Source organism: Neopelma chrysocephalum, unplaced genomic scaffold, assembly GCF_003984885.1.
Source record: "Neopelma chrysocephalum unplaced genomic scaffold, ASM398488v2 Primary Assembly neopelma1_43, whole genome shotgun sequence".
NCBI lineage: Eukaryota > Metazoa > Chordata > Aves > Passeriformes > Pipridae > Neopelma > Neopelma chrysocephalum.
This window is the reverse complement of record NW_020897702.1, coordinates 7,761,300-7,778,019: the sequence shown is the minus strand read 5'-3', so window position 1 is coordinate 7,778,019 and position 16,720 is coordinate 7,761,300. Positions and strand designations below refer to the sequence as shown.

Sequence of the window (16,720 nt, the reverse complement as noted above, 5' to 3'; positions counted from 1 at the left end):
ATAGTCATGGGACTGTTCTGTGATATTTCAAAAAGAAGTTGGATAGTTAGATCTCATTGCATTTTATAGTTAAAAGATGTTAGCAGTAGCAGTTGAAAACTTTTTTGACTTTGCAAAGACATCTGTAATAAAAGAAGAAATTACTATTATTTAATATGATGCCCGCTGAGCTGGTGCTACGAAAAAAATCTAGGAGCCGTAAACTGGGGTGAGATAAGGAAAGGATTTAATTATGCCAAGGCAATAGATGTTACACGATGCGCGCCGGGCTGTGCCCGGGATGTTACATTTATAACAATATCTGGCCAATCCTAAGTGTGTCCACCCTATAACTTTTGGCCTGGTCCACCCCCTGGCCCGCCTCTTGGAATTGGGTCTGGGGTGCTTTTTGGGACCCCCTCTTCATCATCTTCATCATCTTCAGGGTACAGAGAGCAGGGTGACCCAGTTCTTTGACTCTGTCCTGCGGTTTAGGCCAAGATACAAGCGTTCTCCAAACAAGACAGGCTTGCCTTGACAAGAGACTAAACATCTTCTACTAGATATGGGAATAGGGTTGATATGGGGGTATGGAATGGGGTGAAAGGATTAAGGAATGTATAAACTAAGGGATACTACGGGGAGGAGGGAGAAAGAGGTTTATTTCTAAAATCTACTTCTATTACCTATAAAACTTATAAGGTTTACAAAATTAGAAAAATAAAAAGACATAAGGGGCTTAAGGCATCACATATAATATTTCCTCCAGCATAAAAGACATTTGTATAGAGACTGTCCATGTGCCAACCCAATTACAGCAGTAGGCAGTTTGTTAAATTAAACTTCTGTTGGCAATGTAGCCAACTGTTGGAAGGAAAGAAGGCAGCTCTCCACCAGTTAAAAAAATAGGGGAAGGGATGAAGGAAGCATCCTGCAAGTTGTTCATGGACTGTGCCTCATTACCAACTGTTTGAGAGAACAGTATGTGCATACAATAAATAAAGGTCTTGCTTCATATGATCAGACAGCTTAAAGTAGACCACATCAAACCCTGGAAGATGGAGTTTGTGAATGAACATCTGAACTGTCTGCTGCATTCTCTTCTGCACTCATTTTGCAGAAGACCCTAAGACACAAATAACTGGGAGATGACCAGAAAGAGGTTTATTATTATGACTTTATTCTTATTATGGAGCTCAGGGACACAATCTGCAGTCTCTGCAGTTTGTTCACTAATCTGGTCTACAGGTTTGGTAATATATGCAACAGGAGATGAGGTTTGAAAAGCCACCATATAGAATGTATCCAAAGAAAATAGTTTGAAAAATTGTCTTAGTGAGTTTTTGATATCAAGTATTGCTCAGTGGTGAAAAATAAATTGATATTTAGACAGCTGGCTTAAAAAAAAAAAAAGAGATAGCAGAGGTACTATTATTAAGGTAAGTTATGGATATAAATATTTTCTCAAATATTTTTTAATCAGAGTGCTCTTTTCCTCTGTGAAGAAAGATTAGCTAAGAAAAACTGAGTTTGGAATGCAAATTAGATGCAAAAGTGTATAACTTAGAGGGGTTTGCACAGGTGCATTTTGTTTATCTTAATGGATCGCTTCTGTTGCAGGTGTGTTGATGCGGTAAAAGCTTCCCACTATGTAGAGTTAGCCAACGACCTGGAAATAAATAAAGCCACTACTTACTTGAGGCAGCAGAATTTTAACCAGGTATAGTAACTTTTCACAGTACTGCTTTTACTGTATTTGCAATGATACTTTTCTTAGCCACAGCATATTTTTTGGTGAGGGAAAGAATCATTTACGCAAACATAATTATTTTGATGCTGATCAGTAAAATAACTTTATAAAAACACTGGCAAGAGATGAGTTTTGTCTAAACAAAATTTCTGCCACAGAAGCTGGTGTGAATGCACTTAACTAAATCTAGGTGTCTTGATTTTGAAATTATCTTCACTGGGTTTCCAAGCTGTCATTACAGTTAGTGGAACTGAGGTTAGTACAGTCAGTAGAGCCTAGAAAGCCTGTTGCTAATCAATATGAAGGTGTTTTCATTAATATGAGCTATATCTTATTAGGTTGACTGTACTACCAAAATATATGCAGCTGCACTTCATATGTATCATTAATGTTTATGCTCTGGTATTCTCACTGTTCCCCATGTACTACAGCTTTTATAGTATTTTACTATAAACTGTTCTTATACTTTAGTCGGCCCTCCTATCGTTCCATTGAAATACAAATTGAAATTAAACTAAGCATCTGCTCAGGAGCTTGGACGGTTCTGCGTATCTTATAAAAATGCATACCCCTCTGGAGAGCAGAGAGGGCTGGGTGAATCACCAGTACTGGGAAGATATTACAGCAGTTTAAGCCACAGTGTGTATTTGCAAATGAAAAAGGTAATAGAAAAGATACGGTATTAGTACTTCTAAGTAAAAGTATAGCTCGTTGCTCAAAATTCGATAGCTTGCAGAAGTTCAGAAGATAGATCTACCAAAATCATTGTGACTTTATATTTTTTAACTTGCACATTATTGCATGTTTAATTTGTTTGTTGTATTTTTAAATATACATGTGAGATAACTTTTGGCTATTTTGAAATGATTTCTGTATATTTATGTAGGTAAGATCTTTCTCTAGCTGGCTACCCAATCACTAGTTAGATAAATTTCTGCCTGTGAATTTTATGCCGAACTGCCTTCATTTAAAAATTTTCACCAATCTCTTTCTAATAAGTACAGGAGGCTGTTAACTCCAGCTTTCCTTTTTCTATGCATGTAAATTGCCAATGTAGGTGTATAAATTAATACCACACCTTGCCACGTTTAAGTTTTTGGTATTATCTGAGTGAATGTGCAGCTTTCTGACAGTGTTTTATTTAAAGACAAATGCATTTTTTTGCACTTAATCTTTATGGGTTGTGGCACAACTTATAATACCAGGTTTTCATCAAAATTGTAATGTAATCTTTTATTTGCTTGTGGAAAAGGTTTGGTTTGAAATGTGAGCAATTGGAAAACAGCTTCATTTGAACAAAAAGAAGCTTAGATATCTGACAGGATTTGATCAGCTTCCTTCTAACATGCACTGGTTGGTACATTCAGTAATAGGAATGCTTAATAAATAAGAAGGAATATCAACCCCAGTTTTGCACAAGTGGCAAGAAGTATGAGAGATCATATACAGCAAAATTACTGCTGAAGCTGTGAATACCTCCATCATCTTCTAAGGTCCTTCCCCTTCCCACATCTTGGACGGGTACACACAGGGCCACATACTTAACTTTAGCCCCTTTTATTTCTCATGTTTAAGCTTTTCTAGTTTCCTGAACAGCTCTCCTCCTCCTGCCTGTCTTGTCCTCTTCTCCTTCCCTGTAGATACAGCAAGAGAGTTATACTTTGTTACACTGCATGTCTGAATGTTGGGGTTTAACCCAGCTGCAAACAAAGAACCAGGCAGTCACTCACTCACTCCCTGCCCTGCTGGCATGGGGGAGAGAATCAGGAGAGTAAAGTGAGAAAACTCGTGGGTAGAGATAAAGGCAGTGTAATAGGTAAAGCAAAAGCTGCTCATACAAGCATTCACCCCTTCCTTCTTCTTCCCCCACTTCATATACAGAGCATGATGCCATATGGTATGGAATATCTCTTTGGTCAATTGGGGTCAGGTGTCCCAGCTGTGTCCCCTCCCAACTCCCTGTGCGCCCCCAGCCCACTCACTGGTGGGATGGAGTGAGAGGCAGAAAAGGCCTTGACTCTGTATAAGCCCTGTTCAGCAGTAATGAAAACATCCCTGAGTTTCAACACTGTTTCCAACACAAACCCAAAACACAGCCCTATACAAGCTGCTATGAAAACAATAACTCTATCCCAGCCAAAACCAGCACACTGATAGCTTTTCTGAGATCAATTTTGAGAGTTTGGAAAATCTTGGGCAAATCTGGTAGCTTTTGAAGGGTGAGAGTGTTACAGGTAGGTAAACAGTCATACAAACTTAAGAAATTACTATTTTGATGGTAATTCCTTGTGATTTCCAGTTAGTATCCAGGATAGGTTAAAAAGCCCCCTAAAATCAATTCTCACATGTAAAATGATATACACAGGTTGCTGGTGATGTTTCTGTGTAGTACTTTAATGGAGGGAGAGGGAAGGGTGTTGGAAGTTATCAGTAAGGGGAGAACTCCTTTTATTTGGATTATGTGGTAGAAGACCTTTAACATGCACTGGAACCACTTAATTGTACAGTGAGACTGCAGAATGGTGATTGCAGAGAGTCATTTTGTTTTGTTCTAATAAAACTGCAGGTGCCATTTAAATTCATCCAGTCTGCCTGTTGTTCATATACTTACTAACTCACCACCTGCTCAACACACCTTTGGCTGAAGAACAAGAATGGAAACTTTTTGAAATACTCTGTTTTAAGGCTGAAAGGTTTTTTTTGTGTTTAAAAAAACAAAACGCTAAAATAGATGGGTTCATTGTAATGAATATGTTATTTTAAAACAGTTCTTGCAAATAAAAAATAAAATAAAATTCAAGAGGAAAATTACCATACTATGTCTAGTTTTGTGTATTAGACATTTTGAATGTTTTTTAATATCAGAAAAAACCTTTGAAAATCAATTTAAAACCTAAATTCTGCAGGTTAACCATGCAGCTCCTAAACATCTCTGGCACACACTGCTTGAGTCAGGCAAGCTGCTTTGAAGTTTAACTTTTGTAAGCAAATAATTTACGTACATTGGAAGCATGTCACAAAGAATAGTTTGGACAGTCAGTGTTTTGATTGTTGAATCTAACTAATAATTATTGTTGGGATTAAAAAGTTAGAAGTTCTTTAGAAATCTTTAAATGTAGCTGATGAGACAGTGCTGTGTTGCAAGGACAAAAAGAATATTGCTATGGATTTTCATCCTAGGGCTCATAATTGCTGAAAGGGTTCAAGCGACCTGCAACGTTATTGACCAGTAAATGACCAGTAAATGAATTGAGTTCACAGTCCATGTGAACTTTTTATTATACATAAAAGGACTTCCTCTCTGATCTTTATCATCAAAGATACCATTTAGCAGTAAAAGCAAAGTTAAATAAATCAGCTGTAGTGGGAAATAGCTTTTCAGAAAGTAACTTCGAACTGTAAAGCTCTAAATTCACTAAAAAGTCCATGAAGAAACAAGTTTTTTCTTAAGAGTAGAGTACCTCAGATATAGTAGTATTACATCTGAAAATATTTGGGATCATTCCCTTTTTGGAGAAAGTCACAAATATATAAAATTTAAAATTATCATAGTTACAATTCTTACATTTCTGAGACCACAAAATCCAGAGCCTTTCTTGGTTAAAATTGGTGTATTTTTTAGAGGATTTTCCATTATTGGAGAATATTAAGATCATTAGTAATTCATAGTTTTTGGGTGGAATGTAGTTGTTTAAATCAATGAACTACATTTAGCTGTGTATACTTTGTCGTTTTACACATAATTTGTTTTTTGTGTAGAGTAACTGAAACATTGTATGTATGACAGTCAATTAAAACCTGTTTCATTTATGTTTATTTTGGCATTTGACATACAGTATAATGCATTTGCTTTGATATGTAAATAGCAGCTGAAATGTTTCATGTCAAGAAAGAGGGAAACTTTTGAATTGCTAGTGTTGATGGCTAAATTGAGGTTGCCACATCTGTGTTGTAATAGATGATGGAACTGGGCTCACTGTGATATTCTAACAGTTTGTGTAGTTAGTATAAATATTTGGCATCAAGAAGACAGATTTTTCTTAATCATTTAGTCTGCAGTTAGAAATGTTGTCCAATAGTCAATGAAAAGAAAAAGCTGCATTTTATTCTGAAGTTTCTCTCATAGTTTAAATATGTTTACTTTTTATCTTTATTTTGAAGTTTATGAAATTTAGTTTTCATGTAAAAGTTTTTAAAAGGCTTTGTGGTCTCAGGCTTCACATTTGAGTACTTCCTAGACTTGGGCAGTTGTCGTTGTCTTAATACACAAACCAACTGCAAGTTCAAGTCCAGTCCTGTGCTGTTGTGTGTATTTTTTTACATATAGCACGTTCTTTTTCAGCTTTTTAATAAGGATTTTAATGTCAATTGTTTTGTGTTCACTTAAAGAACTGGAAAAATACGTATGAGAATTTTAATTAGCCAGATTAAAAGCAAATTATTTAACGTTGTGTTTTATATGTATAGAATTGTCAGATATCTGTGTAGTTCACAGTAGCCTTATCTAATCTAAATTTTGGAGAAGTAATAAATAGTCAATATTATAGAAATTTTGTGACCAATATTAATGTTATGTATAATACAGGTATAGTGTTGCATGTATGTGCTTATAGGTGTGTGTTACAAGCCCTAGTAATTATCAAATATGTGAGTACATGAGTTGATAATTTTAGCTGTTTGTTACTGTGAAGTTTATCAATGCTTTCTGAAAGGATTTTGGAATAAGTTTACTTCAGTTGGAAGTAAGTTGTTTCCAAATTACTTCTAGGCACTGGAGACTTTGAAAATGTTTGAAAAAAAGGATAGCAGAGTAAAGAGTGCAGCTGCAACAAACCTTTCATTCCTTTATTATTTGGTAAGTGTTTGTTTCAACAAAACTAGATAAGAACTGCAGTTTATGTAGCAATTTCTGTATTTTTGTAACAATTTTTGTGTCTGTCTAAATAATCCCTGTCAATAAGAAGCTGCATGCTAGGGGAGTTAATCTGGAACACCAGTTCTTGGCTGTAGTTGAAGTTTGGATCAGGTCTTCTTGTATCCTGTTGCTGGGAAGAAGAGTGAGATTGAGCCCCAAGCCACAGAAGTGTGTCTGCGGTGGGATTTGTGCAGAAGCTCGGTGGCTCCATTTAAAACATGGGTCCTGGAGACCTAGGCTGAACTTTAGGAAGACCTGAACTACATAGCTTAGGCAGGTGTGTTTGTGTATGAAGTTTGTAGGGTATGGGTATTTTTTTTATTTATTTTTTTTAAATAAATGCTACTTTAAAAGAAAACTTCCAGACCGCGTTGGACACAATAGCAAGACACATCTCAAGTGTTAAGTTATCTGCAACTAGAAAGAGATGATCTACCTTATGCAAATATATAAGAAATATTTTGGGAATGAAGAATCTCTTTTTTTTTTAATCCTCAATCTTTTGTAATTCCTGTAAGAAGCCACAGCTGCAAGAAAATTAACTGACAAAGGGCTAATACAATGTTTGTTTTGTTCTTGTAGGGGAATGAATTGGCACAAGCAACTAACTATGCAGATTTAGCTGTAAATTCTGATAGGTATAATCCAGCAGCTCTAACTAACAAAGGAAATACTGTTTTTGCAAATGGAGACTATGAAAAAGCAGCCGAATTTTATAAGGAAGCTCTCAGGAATGATTCCTTATGCACTGAAGCACTTTATAACCTTGGTAAGTCATAGGTGCTTTTGTGATTTAGCTTTTATCTAAAGGTAACAGTTTTTCTGAGAATCTGTATTTCAGAGTGTTCTTATGTAGAAATATATGTGAATTATTATTACTTTATTGAGTAATTTATGTTATAACAAGGTATTAACTTGTACTTCCTGTCTGTTCTGCAAAAAAAATCCATGTGTTAAGAACATCGACTGGTAATTCCAGATGAATAAGTTACTTTGAAGATTAAGAAATTTATGCTACCTACTAAAAATATACCAGTTTTAGCATTATTAAACCCTCATTCCCCCATTCATCTTGTTCAAAAAGTGAGATTACACGTGTCCTTGCACTTTAATTGGGTTCACGTTCCTTGTGTTTATCAGTTTGGTAGGTCAAGCATGGCTCTCATGAAGAGTCTGTTAATGTCAAGGCAGTCATACTTCCTCCAAGTACCAATTTTGGTTTTCTTGTTATTCTGTCAGTTAATAGGCCAAAGTAGTCTTTTTCTCACTGCATTGAATCTGTAACCTTTATTTTTTTTAGGTTTAGCATACAAGAAGTTAAACAGGATAGACGAAGCTTTGGATTTTTTGCTGAAACTCCATGCAATCCTTCCAAATAGTGCTCAAGTCCTTTACCAGATAGCAAGCATGTATCTTTTTCTGGATTATGATAAGGGATGGTGGTTTTAGTAAACTCATTTAGTCTGAAGTATGTGTTTCAATCATGACAAGGTGACTTAGAAATTTACTGCGGTGTCCATTATAGTAAAGATGATTTGTTCTCTGATGTTTGTGAAAATGAGACCAGAACTTAAACCTGCTAGAACATTTCCAGTGAAGAAAGTGAAGAAATAAAGACTGCTCTCATTACAGGGAATGAGTGATTTACCCTCAGTGTTAAATTGTGTCCTGGAATATTTAAAATGCTGCTGATTTTATTATGAAAAAAATATGGCATATGTAAGCACAAGTAAGTAAAATTTATAAGAAAAAAAAATTATGGTTAATGAATATGATGTTCTCTTCTGAAAACTGTTTTCAGATTAGTTAGTGTATGTGTAAGAAAATAATTATCTCCCAATACTGCAAAAGCTCAACAAATTGAAAAGCTGAGGAAGGGAGGAATTGGCTTTGCACATCACCAGTGATATTCTACACTATGAATTTCTTTAACAATTCTTCTGAGGATGTGCAAACTGTAATAAAATCCTTCCCAAGGCAGAACAGATTTCAGTTGCTGTACTACACTTCTAAGAATGGTGTAGATAATAAAAATATATTTTAGTCAGTAAAATAAGTAACTTCCAAAAATACCAAAGGACTCTGATCTCTATTGCTTGTTGTATAACCCCTTTACAACAGCGTAAATGGCCCAACAACTCTCAGTTCCCATCTGGAGCAGAGCTTCTCTGCTCCACTGCTGTGTAAAACTGTTTTCCACCAATACTCACAAGCTTTTTCCATGGCAGGTAGGATGCAGCGGAAAGTGAAAAAACAGGTTGGGCAGTAGCTCCAGCTCACACTGCTGAGAGCTCTGAATCATTGTACCCCTCAGGGGTGACTGAGGAAGGAAGAGCACACTACAGGCTGAGTTACAGCTAATGCTGCCTCTCTGGACCAGAATCTGGCTTGTGCTTCTTAGACATACAGCAGAAAACCTCACTACTGGCAAAACTCTGTTGTTGGGAATAGCAGTTTTACCTTATCACTTACAGTAAAACAAAATGCTGTTAGTATGAAAAACTAACCAAGTTGTAAAGGCTACAAATCAGTGGCCCGGTTCTCACACTTCATTCTTATAAACATGGAAGTCAAAGTAAAATTAATGTCAGAGAGAGAGAGGAGAATTGAGCCCAACATGGTTTTAAGGTGAAAGAGCAGCTGAAGTCTCTGAATATTTTTTTCCTTTAGCGTAACAAAAAGACTTTCTAATGGAAATGAAATTATGAAAACAATATGAAAAAAAAGAAGACCAATGTATCTTCACGCTACAGTGACTAGTGTATCTGTTCAGCATATGGATTGCATTAGGTAAAGTAATAGGAATTCTGAGTAAATCAAACTACAATCAGCATCAGTCCTTGACTGAAGAAAACTCAGATACGAGATCATGGAAGATCCCAATCAAGCCATAGAGTGGCTCCTGCAGTTGATCAGTGTAGTACCAACTGATCCACATGTACTTTCAAAGCTAGGGAAATTATATGATAATGAAGGTGATAAATCCCAAGCTTTTCATTATTACTATGAGGTACTTGCTCTTATATTGCTTTTTCAGTACACTTTATAATAATTAAAGAAAATTTTACTGTAAGTTCGTATATCAAATTAACAGTTGATTGATTTAAACTTTTTAAAATGTCCTCCAGAAAGGAAGAAAAAAAGAGATACTGGGAGAGACAAAATCTAATTTCTGTAGTCAGAGCCTAAGGAAACACATAGCCTGTGGTTCCATGTGGAACATGGTTTCATGTTTCTTTATGTGGTCATTGTTTACACTGACCTGTAACAGTTTTATTTTAAAATATAGTCTGGGACAAAATAAAATCCGAATATAGCAAATTTAGTAAATATAGTAATTTTAAAAGGTGTGTGATGTGACTGAGTTGATTGGAGGCTGTGTCTGTATAATAGATATGGAGATACATATATAATGTGTTTATATATGTAAGTTTATATATATATGTTTTAACGGTAGAGCTATACATTATGTATACGTGGTTGCCGAAAGATATGCAGCCTCTTTAATTTCAAGCCAGCTGTACTACTATCTGTAGTTTGGAGAGATTCTTCTGTCTTAGAAAAAAGAATGATGGGAAATTGCTTTGTTGCAGTATGAGGGTTCTTTTATCTGTGAAGTAAGGATGACCAAAGGCTGTGTTGCAGTCTGAATTACTAGTTGAGTTGTGCTTGATAATAATTTTGCTGCCTATTTCAGTGGGAATTTCTAAAAAGCTGAAAATGTTATTTATGTACGTATGTATAGAAAAGAATGCTTTTAGTTGAGTTTTCCAGCAGACTGATGTGAATATGGAATTGTACACATATTAGTTAGCATTGTTTAATGTTTTAGGTAACTTACTCATATGTAGACATGAGCTAAGTAAATGTTTTTGTTGTTGCAAGCTATTTAAAATAGTATTTCAAATAAGGCTGGATGGAAAATGTGACAGACTCATCTCAGGTAACTTCTAAAAAGCATTCTGCAATTAGAAAACTTGGCATGCCTTTTTTTTTTTCTCCCAGGATCACTTAGTACAGCACACTACTTCTATTCATTTATATTACGCATTTTGGGCATCTGGAGAATTAAACACTTGAGTAAGATATTCCAGAAGTACCATAAAGATTTTGTTTATCACTAAAATTGTGGGGTTTTTCACCTTTCCTATTTTGTCAGTCATACCGGTATTTCCCTTCAAACATTGAGGTCATTGAATGGCTTGGAGCATATTATATTGACACCCAGTTTTGTGAAAAAGCCATTGAGTACTTTGAAAGAGCAGCACTTATCCTGTAAGTAGTTACTATTTTATGCCTACTCAGATTTGTGATTAGACATCCATAAGTATACCTAGAGATAAATCAGTTGGATAACTTTAATAATACTATAAGTGAACATCAGAATTAAGAGTATTTGGGATATTACTTAATTTTCTCAACTGTCTGTTCATTTACAGTGTGGTTTTGTTCTTACTGTGCAATTTCAGTGTTAAATAAGATCCTCCTTTGGGCCCAAAAAAGTATTAGGTATTAGACCCTCTTTTTCTCTGTTATCTGCCATTAAACACAGCTACAAAGTGGGCAATAGCTCTCCAAAGCCACCAAGACCTCTTTCTCCATGGCTTTATGTGAAATACTTCCTTTCTGTTGTTTCGTTATGCACTGATGATTTGGTGGTTCAGATAAATGCATGTTTTAGCTGTTCTTGCTGCATTTCCACTTTTAGCATCACTCCTACTTCCATGAAAAAGCTATTACAAATAAGGTATATAAGTAAGCAAAATAGTGCAGTGCAGAACTGCCGGAGGTCAGTGAAAATAAGTTTACGGATTAAATCGATCCTGATAGAGATGTTTGAAATATACTGAGTTCAGTTCAGCAACTTAATGGCTAAAATTGTTCATTAGCAGAACGTGATGCACTTCAGAAAGTATATAGGCTATATACTTTATTTTACTTCAGAAAGGGAGCTTACCAGAGAATGGTTAATAAATAAAATTTGGTCAAATTTAAATCTGTAATCCAGAGTTCAAAGATAATTCTAAAAAGACATGCATATGGTCCTTTTATGTGGAATTCGTGAAGCATTTTGTGTTAATAGACCAATTCATGCAACTGAAATTCACTTGAATAAGTGTGAATTTCTCTATTTTGTGTTTTAGGAAACCTACCAAAAATCATACTAAACAAAACTCTCTTGTTTCTTGTCTTGTGATGATCTAAAATTTTGCATTCTTTTTGTTCTGGGAGTCTGAATGGGCATGCATGTACAAAGACAGCATGTGAACAAAAAGTTTGTGCAGTATTATTCAAGGAAAAATTATACTGCAAATAGGTTGTCAGAAATTCAGTAAAAAATACTAATTCTGGCTTTGAGACACTTGAGTTGGAATGGGCATTACTTGTAGAAGAGAAAATCCAAGGTTTAAATAAGGATTAAAAATGAAAAAAAAATAATAAAAAGATATAGACTTCACCCAAATGGTGTTATAATTATAAAGAAATAGAGGTGTAGATAAGATAAAAATACCCAGTTCACAGGTTTGCCAGTGTTCTTTTCCCTATAAATACTGGCCATCTTAAAAAATTATATTTTAGTCAAGCTATGAGATTGCAAATACTGGTGTTCATGGCCTTCTTAGAAAATTTGGAAAGAAACAGATGAAACTAAAAAGAATTATTTCATAATCTTGTTTTGGCAAAGATATAAAGATTTTGTGCTTCTTATCTCACTCAGTCCATGCATGAAGCATGAAGCGTATGGATTGTAAAGTACTTAACGAATAATTGGCATATGAAATTCTTCATTGTTATTTGAAATTGTAATCTATCTGTAATAGAGAGAAATTATTTCTCTGTGGGAGGAGATTTTTAACAGTAGATAATAGTGCATAAATATTTTGGTGCTTATTTGGTACTAGAAATAGAGCCTAGGTATGCTAAATGGTAAATATGTATGTAAATATAAATTGCTACTGATTTTAAATAGTTACATTTTAAAATTATTTTCACTGTGAACAGCATTTTTTAGTTTAACAATTTTTAGTTTGTTTAGTGCATTCAGTATTTTAATCACAATAACTACATTTTAAATTGCATTTTAAGATAACATGTTAGACAATGAACTGGGCAACGGCTTCCATTATTTTATTTTTACCAGCATGCACAAATCTATCGTTAATAAAAGGAGTTGTGCAGTTAATGCTTACTGCTGACAATTTCTTCTCTCTAGAATTTTCATACTGAACTATGTAATAAACTTTATTTTGGTTTCTGCTTGACTGCCTTTGTTTGCAGGAGACACGTTCAGCTGAAACTAAAAAGGTGCAGCATCTGTATTTCATGAGCTTTTTTGGCAACTACCAGGCAGAGAGATTATTTAGAGTTAAAAATGGCCTGTGCTAGGATTAGAAGGAAAAATTGAAGAGAATAAGTACAAAACTATTCTGAAAATGTTGTCTTACAGTACCTTTTGCATATGCTACTATTGAATTGTAAGCCACATGTGGAAAGTGCTTTGGCTTATAGAGGATCTTGACACTATTGACATGAAAATTTCCTAGTTTTCACATTAATTTGAGAAGAATGAGGAAGGAGTCCCACTGTTCTATTGTACATGCTGAAACATCTCAAATGTTTTCTCTGACATACCTGTCACCATTATGTGCTAAAAAGAGAAGGAGCATATAGGCAGCAGCTAGATGCTGCGATGGCATCTTAGGCAAAAAGGAGAAACCAGAGGTTGAAGCTGTGAGTGGGGAGTGTGCTTCCTGGCAGGGATCTCTTGGGCATGCACGGGATCCTAGTGGTAGGGCCTCCTCAAAATACAGTTTAGCATTTTGTTCTTCCCCACTGCATGGTTCTGTAACTCTGACAAAGATTAGTGGTTCACCTGTCTGGTCTACTAATTGTGTCTGGGCACAGAATCACGAGCAGGAGGAAGGCTATAAGATACGACTGAAAATGAGTGACATCAAGGCCTGAAAACAGGTGCATGATGCAGGGGTAAACTGTGTGTGAATTGAGCTGGATAAATTCTTTCTAGGAAGGCAATAGACTAGGTGAAAAATTTATTAGTAGTTTAATAGTAGGTCTTTAGCAGTGCTATGCAGATTATTTTGCTTATTCATTCTTTGGCAAATGTGCATGACTTTATTTTATTTATATGCAGGCCGACACAAGTGAAGTGGCAGCTGATGGTTGCAAGTTGCTACAGGAGAAGCGGTAAGTTCTGTAACTTTTTGGTAACTGGTTGGAGGTTTGTAACATTTTTTTTGTAATCCATGGAGGTTGTTCAGACTAGACAATATATGAAGGGAGCATATAGAAAACATGGAGATAAACTGGTGTCTGCAGTTCCAGGGCAAGGAGCAACGGTTTTAAACTGAAAGAGGGTAGACTTACACTGCATATAAGGAAGAAATTCTTTACTGTGAGGATAGTGAGACACTGGAACAGGCTGTCCAGAGAAGCTGTGGATGCTCCATCAAGGCCAGATTAGATGGGGCTTGGAGCAACTTGGTCTAGAGGAAGGTGTCCCTGCCCGTGGCAGGGGGGTTGGAACTAGATGATCTTCAAAAGTCCCTTCCAAACCAAACCATTTTATGATTCTGTTTGTTTTGTTTTGATTATGTTTTGACTTTTTTCTTTTGATCTTTTCTGACTGATGTGATATTGGTGCTAAAGTTTGTGTGAACACTCAGTTATGTATTATTTTGTTATAAATTTTCTCTTTATATGTAATAAAACATGAAGTTTCTTTTAAGTCCAGGAAGTGTGCCTGCACTGACTTATATGTGAAACATTCCTTGTGCTCTTAAATAAATAAAGAAAATAGTACAGCATACATGATCTGATGGAAGGTTTTTGGAATGTAATTATACTACCAACTGATCCAACATAAACAGTTAGTTTTTCAAGTTGCTTAATTCCCCTTTCTTTTCAACAGCAGGTATAATTTTTCAATATTAAAATAGTATTTGCACTACACAAGCAGAAGAGAGTCTTAATGTGCTGTATTTCCATACTGGAAATAGAATATACTGATAAGCAAAATTAAAAGAGACTAACCTTTTTGGGGTTTTTCACCACCTAAAATGCATTCATGATACTTGATGATGTAAATTATACTCTTCTTTCTTCCTGTTCCATCTTGTCCCTCTTCTTTATGCTTCTTTAGAACTTCGCAGAACAGTCTTCCTTAATAAATAAGTGCATTTTCTCACTTAGCTCAGTTATTTAATACAACAGTGAGAAAAGGAACAGGACCTGGGGAAGCCAGTGTATTAAGAATAATCAGCACCACCTAAAACTAGACAGATGAAACATTTTCCCAGCAAAGAAAAACAGTGGGCTTGGCTGCTTCTTAGATCGTTTATGGTTCATTGGCAAAATTCACGGTTTATCGTGTTAACACATAGCACATCAGTTTGATCTCTACCTTGCACCAGGAAGAGAAAAACAGTGATATCTCAAGAAACCTTTTTTGTCAAGTATTTCATGGATATGATATTTTAGATTTACAGGGTCAGTCAGTCCTTTCCATAATCAATCTGAGTCAAAATTGAAGGCAAAAGACTTAAGGAATAATTACTTTACTACCAGATCTGGGCAAAGGAGAGCCACACAATTTGTATTTTGATGTCAGGAAGAACAGGCAGAGCTCTGCTGTTAGATGTTTCCATTTGACCAATCCATACATTTGCAGTCCCAGATAAGTCCTATTAGGCTTGATACAGCTCATCTAGTAGTTGTGTTGTAGAAATAGAGTATTAGAGGAAGGTAAAAAAAAAAGGCAAAAATCAGGAAACTGCTCTTCGTTAATTCTGTTATTTACAGAGTAATTTGGACTGTTTTCAGATGCTCTTAATTTTTACTGTTAAAGTAAATTACTATTAAATTACATAATTAAAGTTCGGTCTCACCAAATTTGGTCTTATAATATTGAATTATTTACTCTAACTAAAAAGAGGCATTGATGTTAAAGTGTATCAATTTCACATCAGATGTGAAATTTTTATGTTTGACTGTGTGGATAGGAGATGTTTGTTTTATTTGCAGGTAACTACCAGAAAGCTCTAGAGAAATACAAAGTCATTCACAGAAAATTCCCAGAGAATGTTGAATGTAAGTTGTTTAATTCTGTGGTACAACTATCAAAGGAAACTTTGTTACATTGAATATGTGTGCTAGTAATCATATGACGTGTTTTTCATATGAAAATATTTTTATGCACTAACATTTTTATTCATGCTAATGCTGCATGTTTTCTGTGACAACACTAAAGTGTGATTTAAGAAATATTAGGTCAATGCTGAAGAAGAGTGATGAAAATAAACTTAGTTATAACTGAGTCGGATTGGTTGAGTTCTTTCTCATACATACCTATGTTACTTATTAGATATTTCTTGTGATAAAATATATGTATTTGTACTTCTAGTTCCTGCTATTTGAAATTCCTGCTGTAAGTTTCTAGATATGAGAAAATCATATTGCTAAGTTTTACCAAAGCCAAGCTTTCCAAAAAAATGTAGAGGGTGAGATTTTTTGCTGGGTTTTTAAGTATAGTTGGTCAACCAGTCTCTGGAAATCTTTGAAGAGTAAGACATTTTGCAAAATCAGTCACACCTGTACACTAAAGAAAAAAGCCATGTAGAAAATTGGGGTTGTCAGTGGTTGTGAAAACATTCTCTGACATCCCACACTCTGCCTCACAAATTCCAAAATAAGAAGTTGTCGCCAACAAGTCTATGCTTTTAAATGCAACGTGGGAAGAATATTAATTCAATTTTATTTTAAAATTGTATCATTCTGCTTTAACAAATGTATTGCTTTTTTAAAGAGGAATCACACAGCTCTCTTGTACAACTGAAGTTCAGTGCTATTAACTCCTCAAAGTTATAAGCAAAATATGGTGTTCATATTGGTAACGCATATTTTGGAGGGGTATTTAGTAAACCTTTTAGAGTGCAAATATGTTTCTGAATGTAGTTTCTACAAATTACACAAATGGAAGCAGAAGTTAGACAAGACAATTTAACTGATTTAAGTTTTCTGCTGCTGAAAAAGTCGTTCTTCACTCATCCCTCCCTGAC

At 35.1% G+C, this 16,720-nt stretch overlaps 1 protein-coding gene across 4 annotated transcripts in view; it reads left to right on the top strand.

Annotated features, from left to right (window-relative positions):
• Nucleotides 1-16,720, top strand: part of IFT88 (intraflagellar transport 88) — a 45,319-nt gene that overhangs the window by 13,154 nt on the left and 15,445 nt on the right. For 3 of the 4 annotated variants that reach the window (XM_027677201.1, XM_027677200.1, XM_027677199.1), the window contains exons 15-22: nt 1,600-1,699; nt 6,498-6,584; nt 7,227-7,413; nt 7,945-8,053; nt 9,504-9,654; nt 10,804-10,919; nt 13,798-13,850; nt 15,687-15,752. In XM_027677201.1, the coding sequence (XP_027533002.1) occupies nt 1,600-1,699; nt 6,498-6,584; nt 7,227-7,413; nt 7,945-8,053; nt 9,504-9,654; nt 10,804-10,919; nt 13,798-13,850; nt 15,687-15,752 (869 nt within the window). Of the gene's footprint in view, nt 1-1,599; nt 1,700-6,497; nt 6,585-7,226; nt 7,414-7,944; nt 8,054-9,503; nt 9,655-10,803; nt 10,920-13,797; nt 13,851-13,982; nt 14,087-15,686; nt 15,753-16,720 lie in introns of those variants that run through there. The other variant, XM_027677202.1, reaches the window with a different exon arrangement.